This window comes from Canis lupus, chromosome 18 (genome assembly GCF_011100685.1).
Source record: "Canis lupus familiaris isolate Mischka breed German Shepherd chromosome 18, alternate assembly UU_Cfam_GSD_1.0, whole genome shotgun sequence".
Lineage (NCBI taxonomy): Eukaryota > Metazoa > Chordata > Mammalia > Carnivora > Canidae > Canis > Canis lupus.
The window spans coordinates 20,790,993-20,817,398 of record NC_049239.1 but is presented as its reverse complement, the minus strand read 5'-3'; the positions used below and the strand labels follow the sequence as shown (position 1 = coordinate 20,817,398).

General features: G+C 34.8%; 1 protein-coding gene across 3 annotated transcripts in view; it reads left to right on the top strand.

Annotated features, from left to right (window-relative positions):
* Positions 1-26,406, top strand: part of SEMA3C (semaphorin 3C) — a 182,326-nt gene that overhangs the window by 102,333 nt on the left and 53,587 nt on the right. For all 3 annotated transcript variants that reach the window (XM_038562836.1, XM_038562835.1, XM_038562834.1), the window contains 7 exons: positions 1,612-1,702; positions 6,011-6,130; positions 7,538-7,680; positions 9,388-9,502; positions 11,993-12,062; positions 13,864-14,008; positions 23,330-23,552. In XM_038562836.1, coding sequence (XP_038418764.1) covers positions 1,612-1,702; positions 6,011-6,130; positions 7,538-7,680; positions 9,388-9,502; positions 11,993-12,062; positions 13,864-14,008; positions 23,330-23,552 — 907 coding nt within the window. The remainder of the gene's footprint in view (positions 1-1,611; positions 1,703-6,010; positions 6,131-7,537; positions 7,681-9,387; positions 9,503-11,992; positions 12,063-13,863; positions 14,009-23,329; positions 23,553-26,406) is intronic.

Below are 26,406 nucleotides of genomic sequence, written 5' to 3'. Positions count from 1 at the left end.
GTTTAGTCATTGTATAAATACTGACTTTTTGGAAAACAGACATAATGAGTTAGGAGACTGAATTTTAGTCTTACTTTTGTCATTATTTAGCTACATGATCTTGGTGGGCAAGTTATATTTTCCTCATCTATAGAGTTAATTCATAGAAGAGGATCATTTTTGAAAGACCTTTCCAAGCTAAAGGACCGTGTTTCTTTTTAAGTAAGCTCTTTGATTCCCTATCATCTCAAGGATGTCCTGCCAACACATCAAACTCAATATAACAAAAAGGAACTAATTTTATTTTCCTTAAGGAGTCAAAACTTCAGAATCATCTTTGTTTTCTTCATTTTTCTTAAGTACATCCAATTTGTAATTGATTGCCAAGCTCTATTGATTTTTATTTGACAACCTCTCTTGCATTTTTACTGCTCTTACCATGATCAGTGAGATCCTGGCATGTCAAATTATTATTACCTAATTCCTGGACTATTGCAATTGAAAACAAATCTACTTCTTCAGTCCAGTGTCTGTTTTTAAAACTGCCATTCTCAATCTTCTTAAAACACCAAGGTAAGGCCCAATCTTCTTAAAGCAGTGTTTAGATCTTTTCATTTCCATACTCAAAAATATTGAGCCTGAATTTCTCTCAGGAAAATTTTCAAAAACCTTAGCTTGATGATTAAGATCTGTCATCTAATGAAATCTACAAAAGTGAAAACTTTTGTCTTTCAATTTTAGTAGTAGCTTTTACTAACTTTATTTAAGAAAAAAGGGTAAGTATACCAACAAAATATTCCCTTCCTGTTAGGCTACACTGACCATCATATTTCAAATTGGATCATTGCCTCCAATCCCTGGAGTTTCCAACTTCTGTTCTCTGCTTAATTTTTCTCCTAATGACTGAGCACCATCTAACATATTATATATTTTGTGCATTTATTATTTTTATACTTACATTCTCTATCTTAATATTAAAAATTACTTGAGGATAAAGATTTTTGTCTGTATTCCTAATGTTTTGTTGGTACCTGGCATATATAGTAAATGCTCAATAAATTTTTGTTAAATAAATAAATAAATGAATGAATTAATAGAATTTCATAATTTCAATTTCAATCTAAATTATGAATTCAACTTCATTGAATTTAGCATAATGCTTATATAACAAAATTAAGTGATAATATAAATTTTATATTTTAGAAATATCTTGATTATTCTAGAAATAATATAATCCTTATATACATTATTCCTCTGTGTACTGTTTTCTTCTTTGGGCCAATTTTTTGACATATCTAGTTCAGGTTTACAATGACCCTTGATTCCCAGGTGGTTTGTGCTGATACTGAATTTTTTTTTCTTTCTTTCTGATAATTGATTTGAGGAGAACTTGTTGGATCAGCTTTACGGGGATGGTAGTAGGATGAGAACTTCAACCTGCTGAAGTTTGCTTATAATCTACAGATGTTTTCTTCATACAGGCCAAAAAGTCTTAATAAAGTAAATCGAGAAGGCATAAGGAAACAAATAGGAAGCATGTTCAGATTATGCTTTGTTTTACTAAAGAACAAATTGGTTAACTAAATATACAGTTATTTATTATTCTACATTTGTATCTTATCTATAATAAAGGACCAAGTGTTTGTGATTGACTCCAAGTGTGAATCCGGAAAAGGACGCTGCTCTTTCAACCCCAATGTGAACACAGTGTCTGTTATGATCAGTAAGTGGAAAATAAAAGAGGGAGGGGGAAATACAAAATAAAAAGGAAATTAAAGAAAATAAATTCATGACACAATATACCCATCTGGATAGTAGCATGAATGATAGTCTGAGCGAGGTAACAGAAAGAAAGTTGTGAGCCGACAAATTGTAGTTTGGCAGTTGCAAGAATTCATGATTACATGATAAGCATGGATTTTTTTTCATTCACTATCATGATGCTGTCATTTCTAGAGCAGGTTAACTATTTACAAACAAGTATGTATTCATATACATGTAATAATATATATTATAAAGTATTTTTTAATATTTTCTGTAGTTGTTTTTCTAGTATTATGTGTGCCCATTTTCCCTCATATTTTAGTAATGTTTGACAAATATTTAAAGTGGTATTTCTTTCAAATGAAAGAATAACATAGTGCATGTACTAGCCAAGTACATTCTCTGGGACTTTCCAGAAGTTGCTATAATAAAAAGAGGTTGGTGGTAAAATCATTCCCCCTCCCTCGTCATTTTCTACAAAATATATCAGTTAAGAAGCAGGCCCAATTGCTTGCTGCTACATCCATTAACAAATCGTTGGATGCCTTTCTATAATGCAGTTAAAGACATTCTTTGCTGGTTAATTAAGACACTTCCAGTATATGTCTGACTTAACATGAGTTGATGGTGGAGACAAATCTTGGATTTCAGTGTGTTTCAGTGCTTTTTCCCCTTTGCTTTCTCTATGTATTGCCAGTGGAAACTTGTATTATTTGACAATAGAACAGGTGACAAGATAATTATTGTTTTGGGAGCACTTTGCTTTTATTCATTTAATGAAGCAACCCATCTTTCTCATATTTGTTTTTTTTTTCTTTCTCATATTTGGAAACTAAATTAAGACAGGTACATCCAGCACTGACTAAATTGTGAACTTGGAAGTTCTCCAGTGAGTTATTTCCATATGGTCATTTCAAATTAGAGAGGAGGTGAAAGTATACCATTGGGACCAAAAATTAGAAAGCTCTGAAATTGCAAGACATTCAATTATGTCTGATGCAGGAACTTTTCAGATAAGCTTCTGAATATTATTTAATAAAAGCAATATCTTGGAAAGTATTTCCATTAGGAAGAAAATTGTATTCACCTATCAAAATGGTATGATATATATAATACTAATACTAGCTAAATATGTAGAGTTTTCACTTATTTCAGGTTAAATGCTGTGAAAATAAGCTTCAAAGATCTGTGAACACTAATAGTCATCAAATATCATTTAAACAAGAAAGGTTTAAAACAGGACTTTATAAATGTTCCTGTTAAACTGTGATAAGCCTTTAGTTTTGTCCTTAGAGAATTGGATTTGTTTATAAAATTAAAGTTAGTTATTGACTTTCATTTTTCAAGGATTTGGAATTTCAGTTTCCATACTTACATTCTTTTTTTAAAGATTTTATTATTTATTTATTTATTTATTTATTTATTTATTTAAGAGATAGAGAGAGAAAGAGGGGAGGAGCTGAAGGAGAGGGGACAAACAGATTCTGCACTGAACTTGGAGCTCCTTGCAGGGCTTGATTTCATGACCTTGAGATCATGACCTGAGCCAAAATCAAGAATCAGTCACACAACTGACTGAGCCACCCAGGAGCCCCCATCTTTTAATATTTTGATTAATATTAGGACTTAAACTATCAAAGAGTCATTATACTATTTGCCTACCTTAAAAACTGAAACTAAAAGGAGGAATAAGTTTAGTAACTTGTATCTGTCATTTTATTTGTTCTACTGATTATCCCTCTAAAATTATCTCCAACCTTATCTCCAATATTGGCACAGTGAACTTGTGTAGTCATCTCACTTTGCCATGCGACTTTTTCATTTCTGTTCTATTGCAAGGCACTAAATAACACAGATTGTTTTAAAGTATTTCTATATGTTAAAGTACCAAGAAACAGAGAATAGAGGAATTCCAAATTTCATAATATACAGTGGCTCTAGGCCCATGTTCAAGTTTAGTGTTTTTTGCTATTTTTCATGTCATTGTTGTAGCACAGCAAGAAGTTGGATGATATTAGAGATCCTATTAAGAACTTCATGAAAAAAAAAAAGCTTCATGAGGTTCTTCTGGTCAGTGGAAGTAAAATTGGAAGGCAAAAGGATTTTTGGATTAAAGTTAAAAGGCACAAGTTTATTTTTGCATAAGTCAACACATTCTGAAAAAACATCCTTACTCAAAATTCTGCTTAAAATGATACTAATTATTATACAAAATAAAGCAAAAACTTCATTATTCCCAACTTGCTATTGAAATTAATAAGAGGAGTACCTGACTGTCTCTGTTGGTTAAGCATCTCCAGCTCAGCAGGAAGTCGTCCTCTCCCCACCCCTGCTCTAGTGCTCTCACTCTCGCTCTCTCTTCCTCTCAAACAATAAATCTTTAGACAAATTTTAAAAAATGAAATTAATGACAATTTAAGCCAGAATATGAAGCCAATTAGACAAGTAGGCTTTTATAGTGGTTAAGACATAATTAATGAGGTGGTGTGCAGTAGGATTGGAATCAGCCCTCTTGGCCATACACCGTCCTCTGAGTGTCCTTTGTCCTTCTCGTCCTGGAAACAGATCTGATAATGGAGAGCTATGCTAATCAATCTACTGAATAGCGAGAATTTATAACCCACCATTTTGGGGGTAATCTGGTATAATTAAATGTGAGACAATTAATTACAAAGTTATATTAATTTAATAACCACTGCCTTGGCAGATTGCTTGTGCAGATGCTTCACAGATGTTCACAGAATTTTAAAGAAGCTAAATTGCTCAAAATGTTTTCATGAACATTTATTATCTTCCCATAATCCGTTCCCATGGGCACCAGAGCCCTACTAGGAAGCAGAATTGGGCAACACAGTGCTTGCCATACCCACTTGCTGACTGGTAAGGGTCCAGTTCATCACCTTGTGAGCACATGTTAAGAACATTTCATTCTCCATTCTGTCCTGGGTTAACTGGTATTGCTTCTTACTAACCAGTGGATTTGGAATGCTTCAAAATATTCCAGTCCTGCCAAAATGACCATGATCTGAAGACAGCCAGGGGAGTCATTATAGAACATCAGTCAAAGAAAAAAGCAGCATAGTGGTTTAGTGGGTCAGACCTGATACATTTTATTCCTTTTTTAAATTGACTTGTAACTACGTTTTTTTTGTTCCTAGGGTCACACATACCAATTCAATGCTTACTGTCCTTACCAGGATAGAAATTAATGTGGACCTTAAGAAATAAGTCCAATGTCTAATGTTATGCAAATACGGATTAAAATATCCTAGTTTGCCATTAATGATGATAATTATATTTAAAATATATTTTCTTTCTTACATCTACTTTCTATTTTTTATGGCTTAATATGTTAAACTACATGTGGCTTATTCACGTACTATTTTTAGCATAATGGTAATATATTGTGTGCTACAATTGAAAAAGTAGCACTTTGTTTACCTTATAGAAAATTTCTAGCACTACAAATTAAATTTTACTTTTAATGATACAATAGCTTTACCATAGGGATGGCTGGGTGGCTCAGCACTTGAGCCTCTGCCTTTGGGCCAGTGCATGATCCTGGGATCTGGGATCGAGTCCCGTGTCGGGTTCCCTGCGTGGAGCCTGCTTCTCCCTCTGCCTGTGTCTCTGCCTGTCTCTCTCACTGTGTCTCTCATGAATAAATAAATAAAAATCTTTAAAAAATAACTTTATCATTAATAATATTTTGAGAATAAAAACTAATATTTTCAATCTATTTAGTGAAATCATGGAATTTTTTGTACGTGGCAAAAAATTTTGAGATCATAAAGATCATTCCCATGTTTTACAAATAAGAAGGTAGAGAGAGATTCAGAGTGCTAAACGACTTAGCCCTAATTTCCACTTACTTAATTCTTGTCAAAATTAGAAACTGAGCATTCTCTTACTGTATTTTTTATTTATTAAAAGAAAGTAATAATTAATGAAGCCATTTTGTTATCTTTTATGCACATATTATTTCTGCCATTCTTGATACACATTGTATCACCTTAGGTTTTTAGTATAATTAAGTATAGGCAGAGGAATTTTTATTTTTATGTAGAATAAAACTCTTGATAATAATATAGGCAAAAATGAGACTAGATTAAATTTTATTCAATTATTTTATTTAATGAACAATGGAAACCAACAATTAAGCACTCCGTCACGTGGGTGATTACCTAATAAGCGAGTTCTCCTTGATTTTTAAAAGAACCTTAAAAAACATTTAAAATTGTGTTGACATTTTCTTACTTTATCATAGATGAGGAGCTATTCTCTGGAATGTATATAGATTTCATGGGCACAGATGCTGCTATTTTTCGAAGTTTAACCAAGAGGAATGCAGTCAGAACTGATCAACACAATTCCAAATGGCTAAGTGGTAAGAAACAGTTTATGCACCCTGAGAATCGTGCTTTAAACTAATTTAATTCTATAATAAAGAAAGATTAAAAAATTAGCTGTGATGTAACAATTCTGTACTCTATGATTTTAAATATTTAGGATAAATAAATAATTGAAGAAGTCCATAGTTCATATTCTAACTCTTTGTTAACCATCATGTAATTATCATAAATATATTAAAAAATAAAAATGACAATGATGTTTATTATACAGGTTCATATGCAAGAATCTTCTCCAGTTGTTTAATTGTAGCATATCACAATTAAGTATGCTATTTATTTATTTAGTCTGTTTGAATTTGTCGATTTTAATTATGTCAAATCTTAAAATCTTCCTAAATTTATAACAGATATTATGACTAGGACTTTTTTAGGAACGCCTCACATTTGTTTTATACTTAGATTCTTAAATTATAAAACTGGTATATATGATTTTTAATAATTTTATTTAGTACCTAATAGAAATCATAGATATGATAACTATGATTAACACTATTCACTTGTTTCTAATTTTGGGTGGAATCACATGAAATTCACATCATGAAAGATGTTCATTTGACTTTAATGTACAGTTTCAATCAGTTCCTGCTATTTAGAAGAAGAAGAAACCACTAAGATCTTTGTCATTTCACCCTGGGGAAGATTTCTAGCTGACCCTGAATTTGGCAATTCACTTAACATTGCACAGTGAAGCATGAATCACCCAGTTTAGCGTCTTAGTTCACTGATAGACAAGCACAAGAAAGCATTGATTGTCCATTTACTTCTGCAATTTATGAGTCGAGTACATCTGGAAATGGAGTATTCTAAAACTTGTTTTGTTCTTGAAATAAGGAATCCCTCTATGTCTTCAAATGACTGCATTTTTTTTCCTTGAAAAATTTCCCCTTCATTTCATATGCTGTATTTTAAGGAAAACTGTTTTTCAGATCTTGGACTCCTGACTGCACATTCAGCTTCAATGAATTTGAGTTTTTATGCACTAAATTGAAAGCTATACTTTGAAAGACAACCTTTTTTTTTTTTTTATTTTTCCTATAAAGTGACCATTAGATTTCATGGGAAATAACTGGTAGAAACGCTTTCTAATTTTTAGAACTTCTCAGTGCATAAAGAATTTTTGCATTTACTGAGCTTTCAGAATGTATTGCAGACAGGGAAAGAAATAGTTTAAGCTGTTAAGTTAACGGATATATTTTGTGCCACTTGACACTGCAAACACAGTATGTTGTGTGAATACAATTCCTGCAGTTAGACTGTGCCTTTGAAAATGCAATTGTGCTTCTGTACTAAAATGGAGAAGGCATATGCCTGTGGTCTACTTAGATGAACAGTAGGTGCATCTCCATCATGAGTATAAATATAGTCTTTGTATTTTTTTCCAGAACCTATGTTTGTGGATGCACATGTCATCCCAGATGGCACAGATCCAAATGATGCTAAGGTGTACTTCTTCTTCAAAGAGAAACTGACTGACAATAGCAGAAGCACAAAACAGATTCATTCCATGATTGCTAGGATATGTCCGGTAAGTATTAAACTTGTCCTAATTTTAAAAATTCAAAATTGAATTATATGGATATGGGGGTTTTTTTTTGTTTTTCTTGTTTTTTGTTTGTTTTTTTTTTTTTTTTGCCAATAGTTTATTTTCCTACTTTTATCTATGGTTACAAATGAATGAAATATTGAGAGGAGACATTTTATTTTAATGTTTATTCACATCAATCATATGAGATAAGCTTAATTCAAGGAAAGATAGTGGTCATGGTTTTACACAAAAAAAATGGTTTTGTGTAATTTTTGTTTTTCCATTTAATGCATTTGCATTAAAAACAGCTAACTTAATTGTATGTTACAAAAGAAACAGAACAATTCTTGTGAATAAAATACAGCAAAACCTCAATAAAGACAATCATTGAGAAACTGCAACAGTGAAAAGTAGGAAATGCATTAGTAAAATACAGTCCTAATTAGAAACAGTAAACAAAATGTTCTTGTATGTAAACAGTAAGCATATGTAGCAACTCAAGAAAACTCATGGTGCCCTCTCATAAAGGAGTTTTATAGGTTTGCCCTGACTTGTTTATGGCCACCATACTTTGTGCAAAAGTGCTTCTTAAAGTATCCAGTGTTCAAAATAGTTTATTTTTAAATATTGCAATATTCCACTGATTGTGGAGCTCATCTGCTTCTCAGTCATTTGGAACAAGGCAGGAAAGTCTTCAGAAGGGTTCCTGAAACACTTGGGTATACAGGGAAAAAAATCAATAGAGACTATTTGTGAATGATCCAAATGCCTTTTTCCTGGCCCTGGCCAGGAAAATATATATATTTAAGCATCTGATTAGAAATACTGAGGATTAAATGAATAATAGCAGAGAAATGAAGGATAGAAAATAGAACTATTAGGATACCTGGGTGGCTCAGTGGTTGAGCCTCTGCCGTTGGCTCATGTCATGACCCCGGAGTCCTGGGATCAAGTCCTGCATCCGGCCCCCCCGCAGGGAGCCTGCTTCTCCCTCTGCCTGTGTCTCTGCCTCTCTCTGTGTCTCTCATGAACAAATAAATCTTAAAAATTTAAAAAAAAAGAAGTATTGAAGACCATTTGGTATAGGTATAAACCCACTTTCCTGACCACAGTAGAATCTGCAAGCTTCGCTGTATATAGTAAATTATGTTCATATTGAAGACAATGAGTTATTAAGGCAAATTAAATTATGTGTTCTTCAGAACATTTTCCAGGTACTTTCATCACATACTGTTAAATTTAGAAAGCTTTAGGGCATATAAATTTCAAAACATTTTCTGTTATTATCCTACTGTAGAGAATTAATAGTATAGCTATAGCTGTTTTATAAAATGCTTTTGATCTTAAATATTCCTCCTTGTTGCTGTGCAGATATAGTTAACATTTCCACCCTCCAGATTATAACAAATCCTCAAGTAATACACATCTAAGCTGAGGTTTTTTTTTAAAGATTTGATTTATTTCAGAGAGAGAGAGAGAGAGAGAGAGATCACAAGCAGGGGGGCAGGCAGAGGGAGAAGCAGACTCCCTACTGAGCAGGGAGCCTGATGCAGGTGCAGGTTGGATCCCAGGACCCTGGGATCATGACCTGAGCCAGAGGCAGATGCTTAACCGACCAAGTCACCCAGTTGCCCCACTAAGCTGAATTTTTAATACACTTTAATATTTCTTTAAGCAATCTGAAGTGTGTTTTCAAAATGGTTTCAGAATGACACTGGGGGACTGCGCAGCCTTGTCAACAAGTGGACAACCTTTTTGAAAGCGAGGCTGGTGTGCTCTGTGACTGACGAAGACGGGCCTGAAACACACTTTGATGAATTAGGTACATCGATGTGAGACTGCAAAATGTTTTTGGAAAAAAAGCTTGTAAAGTTTATTTTAATAACCTCTCAGAAGAAGGTGTTTTTTCCATGAATGTTTTCAGCATCAGTAATGTGCCAATGTGAAACGATCTGGATACTGTTCATAAATTCCCTTAAGTGTTTTTTAAATATATTTTGCCCCTGAGTGCACTACGCAAACTTTTCATTCATTGAATTCACCATGATATATGAATGAGTGTATGTACATCCGTGTGAGAGAGAGCTGCTTGCATAATTTACATGAGTAATGATACATTTGTGCTTATCTAAAAGAACATGCATTGCATGTATATTTAAATTCTAATATTCTGACTTGAAATCAATTTGTATGACAATCCGGCTATATATTTTTATTATTAATAGTTCATGAGTATGGGGCACCTGGGTGGCTCAGTGGGTTAAGCTTATGCCTCTGGCTTAGGTCATGATCTAGGGGTCCTGGGATTGAGTCAGGCTCCTTGCTCAGCGGAGAATCTGCTTCTCTCTCTCTCCCTCTGCCCCCTCCTCATGCTCTTGCTCTCTCTCACTTTTGCTCTAAAATAAATTAATTAATTAATTAAAAAAAAAAAACATTGTTAATGAACAGAATCGAGGTTAGATGGGAAAGCATCAGGATAGAAATGAGGCTTGTGCTCCAGTCTCAGTCCTCCTTGGTGATCCTGGGATTAAGTATCTCAGCATGTGTGACATGAGGAGGGTTATATTTTCGAGGTCAAATAAGGACTAACGGGGATCCCTGGGTGGCGCAGCGGTTTGGCGCCTGCCTTTGGCCCAGGGCGCGATCCTGGAGACCCAGGATCGAATCCCACATCGGGCTTCCGGTGCATGGAGCCTGCTTCTCCCTCTGCCTGTGTCTCTGCCTCTCTCTCTCTCTGTAACTATCATAAATAAATAAAAATTAAAAAAAAAACAAATAAGGGCTAACAATCTGATTTCTTTCTACCATGGCATAGTTCTCTTTATCAGAATAACTTGATACAGATTAGAGTGTCATGTTTACTAAATGCCATTTAGAAATGACTTTTATTTTGCTTTAATCCATTAAAATACAAACTGCTGGCTCTTCTCAGATTTTGAGGCAGGTGATGAGATAAGCAATAAAAATGTATTACAATAAAGAAAAATCTACTGGTTCTAGCCATCATGGACACTGAAACGGTAGCTGATCTCTTCAAAAGCCAGCCTGTGTGCTGATCATAGAAACAGAAGTTTTTAATATCAGCTTTTCTAGAAGAAAGTTCTAAGTGTGAGTTTTGTGTTATAAGTTAGTTACACATTATTTCCCCCAAATTCTTTGCAAATATGTTTATGTTCTAATGACTTAGGATATTTTAGTCTTTCTGATTTTTTTAGGGAGAGCCAGACAGTTCAGCCTTTTGTTCACATATGGAAAGGCTACTCATTATTAATTTATTGCCTAAGAGGTCCTAAATTCATTGTGAATTTAAAATAAATACATCTTTCTTTGTATTTCCCAGCAAGAAACTTATTTGCAAAAATATCACTAAATTCAGATTTTTCCTGTAACAATTGATTATTAACCAGGCTTTCCTACCGGAGATCTACTTCCACATTCTGTTATGTATTAATGAGCCTTACTACCTATACCTTTGTCTTTGCCTTAATATACTTTAAACTTTTTGTCATTGAGGGAATTATCAATTAAATAAAAACATCACTAGCAATTTTGACCATAAGCTAAAAAAGTGTTATTTCATGTAAAGAAAAAAAGTCACGTTGAAAGAGTTTTCTTCCACATTCCAACTTCTAACCCCAGGTCAAAAAGAAATTGTGATTTGTAATACTTTTTGAATTTAAAAAAGTAATATATTGTCATTAAAGTATATTTAGAAAATGCAGGGAAAAGGGGCTCCTGGATGTCTCAGTCGGCTGTGTCCGACTTGTGATTTTGGCTCAGGTCGTGATCTCATAGGTCCTGAGATGGAGCCCCCATTGGGTTCCATGCTGAACAGGGAATCTGCTTGATATTCTCTCTCTCCCCCTCCCTCTGTCCCCTCTCTCTCTCTCCCTAAAATAAATACATAAATCTTAGAAAAAAAAAAAAAAGGGAAATGCAGAAAAAAGAAGACATCTTTCTAGAACTCTGCTAACCAGAGACACTCACTGGTAAGCTTATTGTATCCTGGCGTACAGTTTCACAGTTCACCTGGTTTTAGTCTATAATATATACCTTTGTGCCTTTTCCACTTAATAGTACTTCATTAGCATGAGTTCCGTAAGTTTGCAGTCTTTATAAGTCCCTTTAGTGTTTGTATAATATTTTATTGCCTGTCACGGAGTTCATGGAGTTGTTTCCAGATTATAATGATGCTGCGAGAATACCTTACTCAATAATACTTTCCATAGTTTAATTTATTTTATTAGGATAAATTTTTAAATATACAGTTAATATCTGGGAACTTTAAAAGAATGACATCTTCCTTTTTTAGAGGATGTGTTTCTGCTGGAAACTGATAACCCAAGGACAACACTAGTGTATGGCATTTTTACAACATCAAGGTAATTATTAAACAATTACAGCTTATGGGTTAAACAATAAACCTTAGTGAGTAATAGTAATTATTATAAAACATTCTTTTGAACTTTTAATTTTACATAGCATTCAGAGTGTAACTGTCCTGTTTTATTACTTTTGCCTGATTACCAAAATATATTTAAGCTGAACTAACATTTTCAAAATAGTTTTGAACAGAGTGTTTATAATGATTATATGCTATCTTTCTCAAAGAAAGGAAGATATGAATTAAAATGCAGGAATAAAGTATATAAGGTATTTTGTTTTAAGGAAGTAATATGAGGATTCATGTTTCACCTAAAACTTTTGATATTTCTGTTGAAATAAGTTTTACTTCTGGAGTGATCTAAAATGATGATCATTTAGAAACTAATAGAATATCGCACCAGTTTTCACATTCCATATGATAGTATTTCATTTATCTGAAAATAGGTTTAATATTTTCTAACTTCTCTGGGATGTCCAATCTCAACTGTCATGTATTTCAAGAAAACTTGCCAAATTCTCACCCTTTCCTACCCATATTTCTGTTTACTCATGTTACACTGGGAATGTTACTCAGAATGCAACACAATACTCAAGCTGGGGCATGGCCAATGCAGAATGTAATGGGTCCCCTTTATTAGACAATCAATTATAAGGCCAAAACTTGGAGCTTTTAGCATTCTCTTCTAGTGGGGCAAGCACAGCATAATTGTAAACTGTAATGGGCCATTCACAGTAAAATAAAATGGCAGGGATATTGATTATAAATCATATTTACACTTGCCCTATAAAATCTGTAAAAAGATGCCTTTCAGGATGAACAATTTAACTCCTGTTCTAATAGAGAAAGTAGTCCTGATTTAACTCACAAAGAATTGAACAAACTGAAATGAACCAAATTCTTTAAAAAGTTGTTTCAAAAAACCGTTTCTATAATGTTTGTTTTCCCCAATAGCATTTTGAAAAATTCAGAATTGTCATTTTTGACCAGTGATGCTGATGATTAATTAATATATCTTGCTTTTTTCAATGGGTATCTAAGTTTTCCATTAGGCATCTAATTTAGGAGATACATATAAATCAGAACTGTTTCTGTCAATCTGCCTTATTGACAATAGTCGTAGTTTTTAATAAGGATCTAAACAAATTCTATGAGATTTTATTGACAATATAATGAATCTCTTTTGTACCTTATTGGGTTTGGGGTTTTTTTTTTCTGTCATTAGCAGGGAAAATACATAAAACTATGATAACAGATTTTTCTAGTTACTATTTAGGACACATGTAAGAACATTCTCACATTAAAATCATCTTAAGACAAAGAGATTCCATTTCTCTTAATGAGACTTATTTCTCTGAGTTAAATTATGATAGATTGTACTGACAGTGACTTAGAATTCAAATTCATATTTTTTAATAAATCAATTGATTTTTTGTTGTTAAGATAAACTAGTTAAAAACTTTTTTGACTTGTCCTGTATTTTGGAAACAATAACTCTATTTTTTTTTTATTTTTTAAATATCTTAATTTTTTTTATAATAACTCTTCTATAACTTATTACTATGTACTACCTCCATGGATGACTTAAATGTTTTAATGCTGTGTGTACCAATGGTTTATTTCAAAATAATAGAAGTTTTTTGGCTTTGCAATGTGCACTGTAACATTCAACTTTTCCATGATGACTTATATCAACTTTTTATCACAAACTTTACCATCTATTTTTTAAAATTGTATTTAAAAGTAAAAAAAAAAAAAAAAGTAAGATAATGGATCTCTTTCTGTTTTGTTTTTTTTAGCTCAGTTTTTAAAGGCTCGGCAGTGTGTGTGTATCATTTATCTGATATACAGACTGTGTTTAATGGGCCTTTTGCCCACAAAGAAGGGCCCAATCATCAGCTGATTTCCTATCAGGGTAGAATTCCATATCCTCGCCCTGGAACTGTAAGTATCTAGGAAAGTTTCTTTGTTATTTTGCTTTTTAAAAAAATATATATGTAATTTAATAAGAAATGAATGACATATTGATATTTATTAAATATGCCATAGACCTACTGATATACTCATTTTAATTTTTCAGGTCATGGTTTCTCACATTTGGGATTTTACAAATAGATCCTCTACAATTTTTTCTAAGTACTATTACTAATAAAATCTCCCAGATTTCAAGACAACTGTATATGTTAAACACAACAGAGATATTTCCTAATTTTATTGGCATAAAAGCCATAGCATAGAAAGTGTTAACATTTTGGTCGCAGCCTAAAAGAATTTGAAAGCTAGTTGCTTTTTACAACCCTTCCTAATATTAATGAATCTCACCTGTTTTAATAAAGAAGTAATCATATAAAAAATAATTTAGCAATAAAACATATATAGATCTTTCAATTTTAAGGTATATACTCAGGGATATATTAAAAATTATATACTGTATATTTCTCAAACAAAGTAGTATGTGTAGACAAATACAATGGGGATCCCTGGGTGACTCAGCAGGTTAGCGCAGCCTTCAGCCCAGGGCGTGACCTTGGGGTCCCGGGATAGAGTCCCACGTCGGGCTCCCTGCATGGAGCCTGCTTCTCCCTCTGCCTGTGTCTTGGCCTCTCTCTCTCTCTCTCTCTCTCTCTCTCTCTGTGTGTGTTCATGAATAAATAAATAAAATCTTAAAAAAATATATAATGAAAGTGATGTTATAATTCAATAAAATATTTATGAACTATAAAGTTTTCAGGTATACAGGATACCCATGTTTCATAACATTAGCAGTATTAAGAAGTACTTTGAAAACTAACTTTTCCAGCTGAAGTTGTAGGTAGTGCACTGACAGATTGGACTTGAAGTTTTTCTAGGACTACAATAATCATAGTCCTACTATATGTTTTTTATTTGGCCCATTATGATGCTTTATTGAATTCTAGAATATTGATTAGTTTTGATCTCTATAAAATGTCTTATGGTACGCTGAGAAGAGACAATCAAGAGGAATATAATTTTCTTATATTTTTGCATTTCATAGAATATGTTATGTTTATAAAATGGGGTGGATGTGAATAAAAAGAATGGTATTATGAAAAGTAATCAAAAGATAGTTAAAATATTGTTTTCTTGAAATGTCTCTTTTTCCTTTTTCCTTAAATACGAAATTCCCTCTACCCATGTGCTTCAGATATTTCACCTTTCAGATATTCACCCTATGTAATTTTTATTGTTAATTCCTTTTATTTTTGTCTTATTATCAGAGTTTATTTGCAGTGTATTATTCAGTCCTTTATTTTCTCCTCATCTTAAATATACTGCTGTCAATTTTCTTTAAAAAATAGGAAAAATAGTTTGCTAAACCTCTAAACCTATTTATTCAAAATTGAAAGAGATCAAATTTGGTTCCCTGGCTAGGAAGCACAAAGATTAATCATTGATACATCTTTTATAGGAATAATTAAAATTTAATTAGCTGGAAAGATTATCATAATTGCTCTTTACCTATGAAACAATTAAATTTGAAAAAGCCACACTTAATCATGGCTGGGGACAAAGTCCTATCATACAATTCACAGTCTCCTTTTACATGATCTCCCTTTGATACAGCTCAACAGAAAGTGGAAAAATACTTAATTATTTTGGGCAACACAAGCAAAACATCAACAGATATATTGATGCTAAGGCACCTCAACTTGGAGTGTGTTGGATAAGAAGCAGAGATTACATAAAAGAAGTGAAAGTGAAGAGGAACGTGAACAATTTTCAGATTCCATTATAACTCACAGCTCTCATTAATTCATCCAGTGTAGTTCATGCATTCCCAGGTGACTCACTGATAACCTATTCAAGAATAAATCTGATTTTTGAGAATTACTTGCTACTTGAAGTTGACCAAGTCATTACATCATCTTAATACAGAAAATTTACAAGTGATTGTGACTGTGTATGCTTTCATTAATTATTCTTTTTAACAACATACATTTGGGATTAGTATAGGGATAGTTTGTTTGTAAACTCAACAAAATTCTATTTCCCAAGTATTACCTTAAGAGAAATTTCCCAGATTAAAAAACAAACCAACAAAAAAACGGATAAAAGAGAGCCACCCTAATAGAATCAGGTTTGAGGCCTTAGAGCCTCAACGAGTATGTGTGGAGCGAGTTTATACCCAGCTTATAAGAGTAGATTCTGTGCACCTCATCTCAAGTAAGGATTCACAGTAGTGACTTGAGAGCACCATGGTGACAGTAGTTACAGTTTGAAGTTGACAAGTATTACAAATCATTGTAATAGGGCAGCGCAGGTGGCTCAGTGGTTTAGCGCTGCCTTCAGCCCAGGGTGCGATTCCTAAAGACCTGGGTTCGAGTCCCACATTGGGCTCCCTGCATGGAGCCTGCTTCTCCCTCTGCCTGTGTCTCTGCCTCTCTCTCTCTGTCTCTCATGAATAAATAAAATCTTTAACAAAACAAACAAAAAAAAACAAATCATTATAATAAATTGACAAAAAATTACATTTTTTTTTTCCTGAAGAAAGCCACCACCCCTGTTCTCAATGCTAGTCAGACTCTTCACCCAAATGACAGTTCAAAAAGACTCTCAGGAATCATATTGAGAAAACCACTCATGTCAAATAGCAATTATTCTACATAAAATGTGAGAATAGATAAACCCCTTTTAGTAAAACAAAATAAACCAATGTTAAATTAGAAAATTCTGCTAATAGTCCCACTTTTCACTATTTCCAAGTTCCTAAGAATAAGCATGTTTTTTTCCTGCTGTAAAGCAGTGTGGTATAAGCCAGGGCTTAGTAATACACATCTGGAGCTGACTCCATGAAATAAAGGGAGTAGTCAGTACTTGAGACATATTTCTATAATGTGGTTTCTTACATCTGGTGCTGAGACCAGAGCAGCTCCCTTCAATAAAAAAATTGTCAAATGAGTGATCCTTAGGGAGTGAAATAGGCAGGGTGGAGGAAGACCTCTGGAACTCCTTCTGGAAAGCATACCTCCCAGAAAATTTGGTCCCTCCACCCTTCGCTGAGCAACACACCATGAAGGCTCAGCTGTCTGACTCAGATGGCCAGGCTTCCAGGGTTTAATATCCCACCGATATAGCAGGAAGACCTACAGCCAAGTGACCCAAAGCATTCCCTCTTTTCTGGGTTAAAAATGTTGCTTCTGAAGTCTTCTTGTGAAGAATTAACTGTGACTGCTGTACTTTATTTCCCTACACAGTAGTCCAGTTGCCCGGTCAACCTCATAAATACATGGCTGGATTCTTAAAAAAAAAAAAATGACAGGGCCAGAAATTGTATACCCTCACTCTAATGTTTCCGTAGGTGATTCTTTTAAAGCAGAGTTGATAGCTTTGTTAGCAAACTGCCCCAACTAGCAAGCCCAAGTCAGTGGGAAGAAGCCTGCCAATTGTGTCATAATGTTTTTCCATAAGTAATTCAAGTTTGTGGAAGAAACAAGACACCTTTGGTATGTTGCAAAGGGCAGCCAAAGACTGCAGATTCTCTCTGTGGCTGAGCTAACATATTACATTATTCTGTTGCAATGTGTATAAAGCTTCTGTAGAAAGTTGTTTTGCTTATACTATCCTGCTTAAAGCAGAACCTGATTAAAGTGTTCTGTTTTAATATCTATTTATAAGTGGACCAGAACCATCTGCCTTAATCTTGCTTTGAACAGTTCTGATACTTCTTCACAGCAAACAAATACAGAAAATTCATGACCCACATAGTTAGTGGTGGCATGAAAAAGAGAACTTTATTGCTGGCACTTCTGTTGATTCCACACATCTTTGGGAGGTTCTTACATTAGAAGTATTTCTAGTCTTCATAGACGTTTAAAGCATTGTTAGGGAAGTTTACAGTAAAATTAAGTAAGACATGTAGACATGAAAAGTTCCTTACATGTTTCATATTATTCGAGACATGAATAAAATAGACAATAAATACTATCGAAGTCTAGATGAGACAGAGACTTTTGTAGGATAGCCTTGTCCTGAGAAGGCATATAAAAATATGAGACTGAGTTGGCCCTGAAGACAGTCAGATTTGAATAATTTGGGTGGGGAAAGAATGCTCTTCTAGACAAAGGTTACAGCTTACATTATAAGGCAAAGATGGAAATTAACAAGGGAGTTCTAGAAGCTCCCCCTGAGCTAGTAGGACTGGAGCAGAGCACTCTTGTCAGCAGTGAGGGATAAATGAAAGTAAAATATGGACCAAGCGGTGCATAAGTACATGTCCTCAGCTATATAACTCTTTGGGCTTTAAATAAAGGGCCTAGATTACTAAGGGTTTAAGCATGAGCTCAGTTTCTCTCAGAATACAAGTTTCAAAGACCAATGCCAGAAACTAACCCAGATTCTGGAATGCCATTTATTCATGTCCGTGTATTTATTCATACACCACTCATCTTTCAAGTGTTAGGTCAAGCTCCCCTTGACCATGTCAGTCACTCCTTCTCTGACTAGTTTTGCTTTGCTTTGCTGCAGTTTTTAACCTCAAGTCCTACCTTTCTTTCACTCTGAGCATTATGACCCAGCAATGCCCCACATTATAGTTTCCTAGGTATTCCAAATTTTTGTTCTATCTCTAAGCCTTTCCACCAACTCAGAGAGCCTTAAGTTCTCTGCTCTATTCTGAATTCATTTAAAAAATATTGGCTCTTAACCATATATGGCAATTGATCATGAATCAAGATTTGATATTTATTTTATATTTGTCCTAAATTATCATTATATGCCTTGTTATTTTGCTTTGAATATGCCCATCTTTCAAGAATCTTATGTCTACAAGATAATGGTGGCTTCTTATACTTGTGTCTTCTATTGGACACATCAAAATGCTTTTTGAATAAAAAAATGCACAAGGAGGGATGCCTGGGTGCTCAGCAGTTGGGTGTCTGCCTTTGGCTCAGGGTGTGGTCCCGGCGTCCTGGGATCAAGTCGCACGTCGGGCTCCTTGCGTGGAGCCTGCTTCTCCCTCTGCCTATATCTCTGCCTCTCTGTGTGTGTGTATCTTTCAGGGAGAAATACATAAAATCTTAAAAAAAAAAGTGTCCAAGGTATAGCTACATGAATTAAGATATGAGTATATTAATACTGAAAACTAAGATCATGGATGTGAGATTTAGGAGCATCGGAGGATGGCAGGTGTCAAGAATAGCTAAAAATAGGGAAGAAATTAGGTTGAGGGCAACAATTGCTGATACTTCCTTAACATGGCATTGTTATTGTTCCTAGCATTTCACCCAACACTTTAGTAATCAAAACACTTAAAATGTCTTTACTCAAAAAAGGAGTGCTTATCACTGCCCGATAAACAGAAAGCTAGAACTGGAAAAAAAAAAAAAAAAAAAAAAACAAAACCCAGCTTAAAGGAGAAGTTTAACCCAAACTACTTAATGACTATTTGTAGAGTTCAACCTTCTGAAGAATGAGACACCAGCCTCATTCAGGGACAGAGGCTTTATTTTATGATAGTTGGTGGATGTTCTATTATCTTGAGATCTCAGTACACAAGTTTTCACATATCACAAGATGAGGGATAAGTCCATGAATTTTATTTATACTTGGCAATGTTACACTGAGCAAACTCACAAGTCCAGAGAGAGAATCTGCAAAGGGTAATCCATTTTTATTCTTGTCACCATCATTGTCATTCATCCTGTGTCTTATCTGCAAAGTTTATGCCATGAATCAATTGAAAAAATTAATTCTTGTCAAAAAGATTTATTTTGTGATTTTGAAAATACTCCTACCAGGAAACATTTGTTTCTAAGCAAGAAGTTCATAAAACTAAAGTCCCTAATGGGGGACATTTGAATGAACATAAAATAACTGATTTGAGTTGATCTGTTTGGGTTACCTATTTAATAAGTATACTTTTGTGCACATGAGACATAATTTTTAACTGAATTTAAATTAAGTAAAGCCCAGAAACTAGACACTTATAATTTAATAACCTTATCACACCTGAAAGTAATTGCTAACTGGAAATTATATAAATTGCCTGGTAATATATGCTAACTTTGGATCTTTGGCACTTACAAATGAGAATGTTTGCAAATATTTAAGGGGACTTCTCAGCTTAGCAAACCATAATTAGTGGTGTTTTATGAGGAGCTGGGTTGCCTATGCATTTGTTCTTTCCATTTTTTCATTCAGTGAGCAATGCGTTTCCCTTTTTCCACTTTGTGTGAAGAATGAGGGTAGAGAACACCCATAATTCTACACTTTCCCGAAGTATGGAACACATCCATCATTTTAGAATACCATCAAATGAAATTCTTTTTCCCCATTTGGTCTTTTTTTGTGGGCAATTTATAAACATGTATATTTAAAGATAATGCTTTTTCCTAAAAGAAAAGCATATGAGCCCCAGATGAAAGTCGCTTGATTGGATAATGAATCAGAGGCTTAGTTTTATTACTTGTCTCATTATCTCTCCTTAGTGAAGTCATTTAATTGCTCCCTGTGCCTTTCAATAAAAAGAGAACTATATTTACTGGTCCTGAAAAAAGTTCTAGTAATGTTAACTGGTCAAAGTGAGTCTAAAAATTGCCTTCAGTATCATACAGTCTAAGTGAGTGAGGCAATATTAATAATTTGCTGAGAGTTATTTGCAAACGTGGGTCTGCCCAACGATACTGGTCCAGGGGCACTAACCTTGTGGGATAATTGTTGCAAGGATTTAACCTACAAGTCACCATGTCTTTTGGGTCCCTAACGTTGCTTTTCTCTTTTTACATTGAGTTAACATTGTAATTTTGGCAGATTTCACATAAAATTCCACATTTCTACCTTCCGTTGAAATCTGGCCACTCTAGGCTTATATTCCTGCATAGGAGCAATAGCTAGAAATGAGTATTCATTGCCGGTTTGGAATAAGGCACAACTTTCCAGTTTATTACTGTCCCCATTACACCCTACAGTTTGCTACAGATGCTGTATCCTTTGCTATTGATCAGAAAGTTGGCTTTGTTGCTTTCCTTTACCTTTTACCTCTCATAAGAGAATAAATGAAAACTAGAACAGAAGTGCTTTTCTTTCAAGAAAATATGGCATTAAATACCTGAGTATTTTTGCTTTTGAAACTTGAAATATTGTCAGGTATTTAATAGGATTACACAAATAGTGTGTGTATATGTTAAAGATTATACCCAACAGTTTTGCTTGTATAACTTAACACAGATCCTATTAATGGATAAGTTTGCATTCCAAGCTCCAGCAGCTCCCAGCCTACCCCTGAGCTTGGCCTCAGATGCCCTATAAATGGAATCCTCTCCCCAGAAGCCCTTGTTATACCTTCTTTCCAGAACTACTGAAGCTGTCCAGCAGGCCTTTTTCAGATCTTATTATTGCTTTCTAGTTGCCTCTTTGAACTTGAAGCTCTGAATCTTTCCTCTCCTGGCCAGAATCGAGGCTCCTGTTTCATACAGCCCTGAACCAAAATTGAATGCCAGCGGTAATAGAGTAAATCACTAGTTAAATTATCCTTTGTTGAATATCTACTATCTGTCAGCTTTGTTATATATAGGCCCCAGAGTGAAACGATGAACAAAATATAACCAGTCAAGGTCAACATGTAGCTTACATTCTAGAGGGAGAAACAGGCAGTAAACACACAAGCAACTAATACGTAATATACAGCTAGGTAAATAGAGCTGTGAAAAAAATAATCAAGCAGGTTAAGGAGATAGAGAGTGGAGATAGAGATGGGGAACTATTTTTATGTGTGTCGCCACTTTTAAAGAAGTGACTTGAACTGAGAGCTGAATGAGGTAACAGGGAAAACCATGGAGTTATCTGGAGAAGCATATTTCAAATGGGGAATATAGTAAGTGCCAAGGTCCTGGAGGGGGAGCATGCTTGAGCCTCAAGAACAGTGAGAACTGGGGATCCCTAGGTGGCTCAGCGGATTAGCGCCTGCCTTTGGCCCAGGGTGTGCTCCTGGAGTCCCAGGATCGGGTCCCGCATGGGGTTCCCTGCACGGAGCCTGCTTCTCCCTCTGCCTGTATCTCTGCCTCTCTCTCTCTTTCTCTCTCTCTGTCTGTGTGTGTGTGTGTGTGTGTGTCTCATGAATAAATAAATGAAATCTTAAAAAAAAAATACAGTGAGAACTACTAGGGCAATGGTAGATGCAGACCAGATATGCAGGGATCGGTAGGCCATGCTAAGCTGTTGTAATTTTATTCCAAAGATAATGAAAGTCACAGAAGTCTTGTCTAGAGGGGAATGGTCAGGTCTAATTTACCACACCAAAGCCAAGCTCCAACTCCAGAGATCCCTCTTGGGAGGAGGGAATCAGATGGAATAAAAACTCTTGCCCATTAGAGTTCTGATTGAATTTGATAACGATTAGCTATGTTAGCCAGTAACAGCATTAGATTTTATCCACAAGATTTTTTTTTTTTTTTTACCCTAACAACACTGTTTCTGGCACAAAATAAGAATAGAAAAGAGAAGGGTGGAAAGGTAAGAAGTTATAGACAGAATGGCATCAACTGCTCTCTGAAAACAACTGGAGCAGGACAAGTGGACTTAGCCTTGCTCAAATGGTCAAATTGGGTATATTTTTAATTCGGTTTCTATAGATAGTTGTATATACAGTCTTGCTGTTTTCTCCTCAATGGAGAGCAAATAGAGATGGTCCCCACTTGGGATGGTTCATCTCGTGTTTTTTGTTTTTTTTTTGACTTTATGATGGCTGGTGCAAAAACAGTACACATTAAGCAGAAACTGTACTTTGAATACTTAATCTTGCTCTTTTCCCAGGCTAGTGATTTGTGACACGATCCCCTCTCATGATGCTGGGTTAGGCAGAGAGCTGCAACTCCTAGACAGCTATATGATCACAAAGGTCAACAGCTCCTATTCTTAAATCATTCTGTTTTCCACTATTAATACAGTATTTCAAAAAATTGCATGAGTTATTCAACACTTTATTATAAAATAGCATTTGTGTTACATGATTTCTGTCTAATTGTAGGCTAATACAAGTGCTCTGAGTGTATTTAAGGTGGGCTCAGCTAAGCTATGATGTTAGGTAGGTTAAGGGTATCACATGCATTTTTAACTTATGGTATTTCCAATTTACAACAAATTTATTAGGATTTAAACCCATCATAAGTCAAGGAGGAGCTGCACTTAAAACAACTTAAGCTTCTAAGTATTTTGAAAAGTAGGACTTTTAGTGATAACCTTTGAAAAGTTATCACTAAAGTGAAGTAACTATTTACTAACTTGGTTCTTTTTAAAATGTTTTATTAGTGCCCAGGAGGAGCATTTACACCCAACATGCGGACTACTAAGGAGTTTCCAGATGATGTTGTCACTTTTATCCGAAACCATCCCCTCATGTATAATTCTGTATACCCAATCCACAGAAGGCCTTTGATTGTTCGCATAGGCACCGATTACAAGTACACAAAGATAGCTGTGGATCGAGTGAATGCTGCTGACGGTAGATACCATGTCTTGTTTCTTGGCACAGGTAAGCATTTGAGCTCAAACTATCCTTCAATGTGCAGTAAAGGAGTTTAATAAGTAAGGACCATAACATTGGAACCAGAGAGACTCCAATGTTGATTTCTTCAAAACCCTTTCTTCATAGGGTTATTGTGAGGAACAAATGGGTTAATATATGTAAAGCACCTAGAACAGTTGCTGGCACATATAATAGAGAAAGATAATAATTATGAGCTGAAAGAAAAGATGGGAAGAAATCTTAAGCATGTAAGTGTGTCTCTCAACTGAAGCAAATTCTGCAACTTCTTAACAAATACATGGAGCCATTCTCTAAGCGATCATGATAATGATAGACAGTTCTAGATGACACTTAAATTTAATAACAAATACAAATAACTTTTTTGAAAATATTAACGGTGGTATTTTAATATATTCACAACCATAGTTTGCCAATTTTAATAGACTAACTGAGTGAAAAATACTCTTGTTTATAAATCTATATGAATGTGAAATGACTGGCTCTATAGCAGGGGTCCTCAAAATGTGTTCCCCAGACCAACAAAATCAGTATTACCCAAGAACTTATTAGAAATGCAAAGTTTAGGTCCCCAGTCCAGGAACTCTAGGGGTAAGACCCAGCCATCTGTGTTTTGGCAAGCCCGCCAAGTAACTCAATACACAGTAAAGTTTGAGAACCACTCCTCGAGAGGAAAAAGCTCTAGTTTGCCATTAGACAGTAATTAACATCTTTCAAACATTCCTGACTATGTTGCAGGAAGTGATGAAGTCTTTTTATTTATAATATCAAAACTACTTCATGAAATTAGGCAATTCCTCTACTAGCTTAAGAAAGAGATACGGAAAAAAAATAAATAAATAAAAGAAAGAGATACAAAACGTGTCTATAAATCTCATTATAAGCTATGCAGCGGTGCAACACATATTCTGAACTAAGAAATGAATTGCACTCACACTTCACTCAATTTAAGATGTGGGTATTTAGCCAAGAAAAAATACCCACAAAGTGTGACTTTCCTATAAAATTCTTATTTTGTTCTTACACTGAAACCCCCAGATCTGAATCTTTCACTCTCATATAATTTCAGCTTGTATGGGTCGGAGGTTGAGAAACTGTTGGCAGGCATATTTGGCATCATCTTTCACACTTAGACATACGGGTGTTTTCACTGGTCCTCTCTTTGTTTGCCCCATACCTGAGAAATAATTCCTCCTTCCCAGACTAACCATTCTCTAGTCTGTTCTCAATTTTATCCTTTCCTGCAATTTCCAGGAACTTTATCAGTTATCTTCTCATTCACTTTGTTTGTTCATTCATTCTCTACTGTATCCTTGGCTAGAAACCTTACACCAGGATACAAAACTAGACTACACCTTCACTCTTGGGCACTTCTGCTGTACTGCTGGTTTTGCCAAGGTCTTCAATGTCCTCCTGATAAGAAAACCCAATGAATCACCGAGCACCTTTAGTCACTGAGGCATTTCCATCTCCTCTTTGCACCATTTGGTATTGTAGAATCTCTCTTTACCTGTTGCTTCGGCCACAAGTAGTAGAAGTTCCTTCTCAGTTTCCTTCATAAGCCTAGCTTCTTCCTGCTTGTGAGCGTAGGTATTCCCCAAGGTTCTGTCCACAGTCCTCTTCTTTTTACATATTCTTTGGCCATTTCATTTATTCATTTGGTTTTAATCTATTATGTGCAAACAAATCCTAAATCCCTCGTCACTGTCATATCCTGAGCTCAATATTTGCATTTACATCTTCCCTTTTTTTGTATTTTATTTTATGATTTTAGTTTTTTTAAGTTTTTATTTTAATTCCAGTTACTTAACATACAGTGTTATATAATATAGATGTACAATATGGCGATTCAACACTTCCATGCATCCCTAGTGCTCATCACAATAAGTACGCTCCTTAATCCCCATGCCCCACCTACCTCTCCACTGGTAACCATCAGACTGTACTCTATAATTAAAAGTCTGTTTTTAGCTTTGACTCTCTCATTTGTTTCCTTTGCTTTTTTCTTGTTTCTTAAATCCCACATATGAGTGAGATCCTATGTTTTTGTCTTTCTCTGATTTATTTCACTTAGGATTATATTCCCTAGCTCCATCCACATTGTTGCAAATGGCAAGATTGCATTCTCTTTTTTACAGCTGAGTGATATTCCATGTATATATACCATCTCTTCTTCATCCATTCATTAGTCGAGGGACACTCAGACTGCTTCCATATCTTGGCTGTTGTAAATAACGCTGTTATAAACATAGGGGTGCATATAATTGGTGCTTTTGTATTATTTTGGTAAATACCCTGTAGTGCAATTACTGGATCATAAGGCGGTTCTATTTTTAGCTTTTGAGGAAACTCCACACTGTTTTCTACTGTGGCAGCATCAGTGTGCATTCTCACCCAAGAGCACAGAGTGTTCCTTTCTCTCCACATCCCTGCCAACATCTGTGTTGTTGATTTACATCTTACTTTTAGATCGCACACAATGTGTAACTCCTTAACATTTCAAACAGCATGCTTCAAGCTTAATTTATCCACTCCTGAGACTCTGGAACCAATGCTTAATCCAGTCTCCCATATTGGTATTCTTACCACACCTTCCTTCCAATGTTCTATTTCTCCTTGATATGTAATTTCTCTGTAGGCATATCACTGTGCCTGGTAAACTTGACAAATGCCAAGATGATTTGAATATCATGACTATATCCATTGCTACTCATATAACAAAGTGAATTCATAACTATTTGCAAAAGTTCATCTTCATTTGCATACAAGCTCTGTTCTCCCAAGATGTAACCTCCATATGGATGACTTTGAAGAGTTGCGTTTAGCCTTGGCTTGGACCATC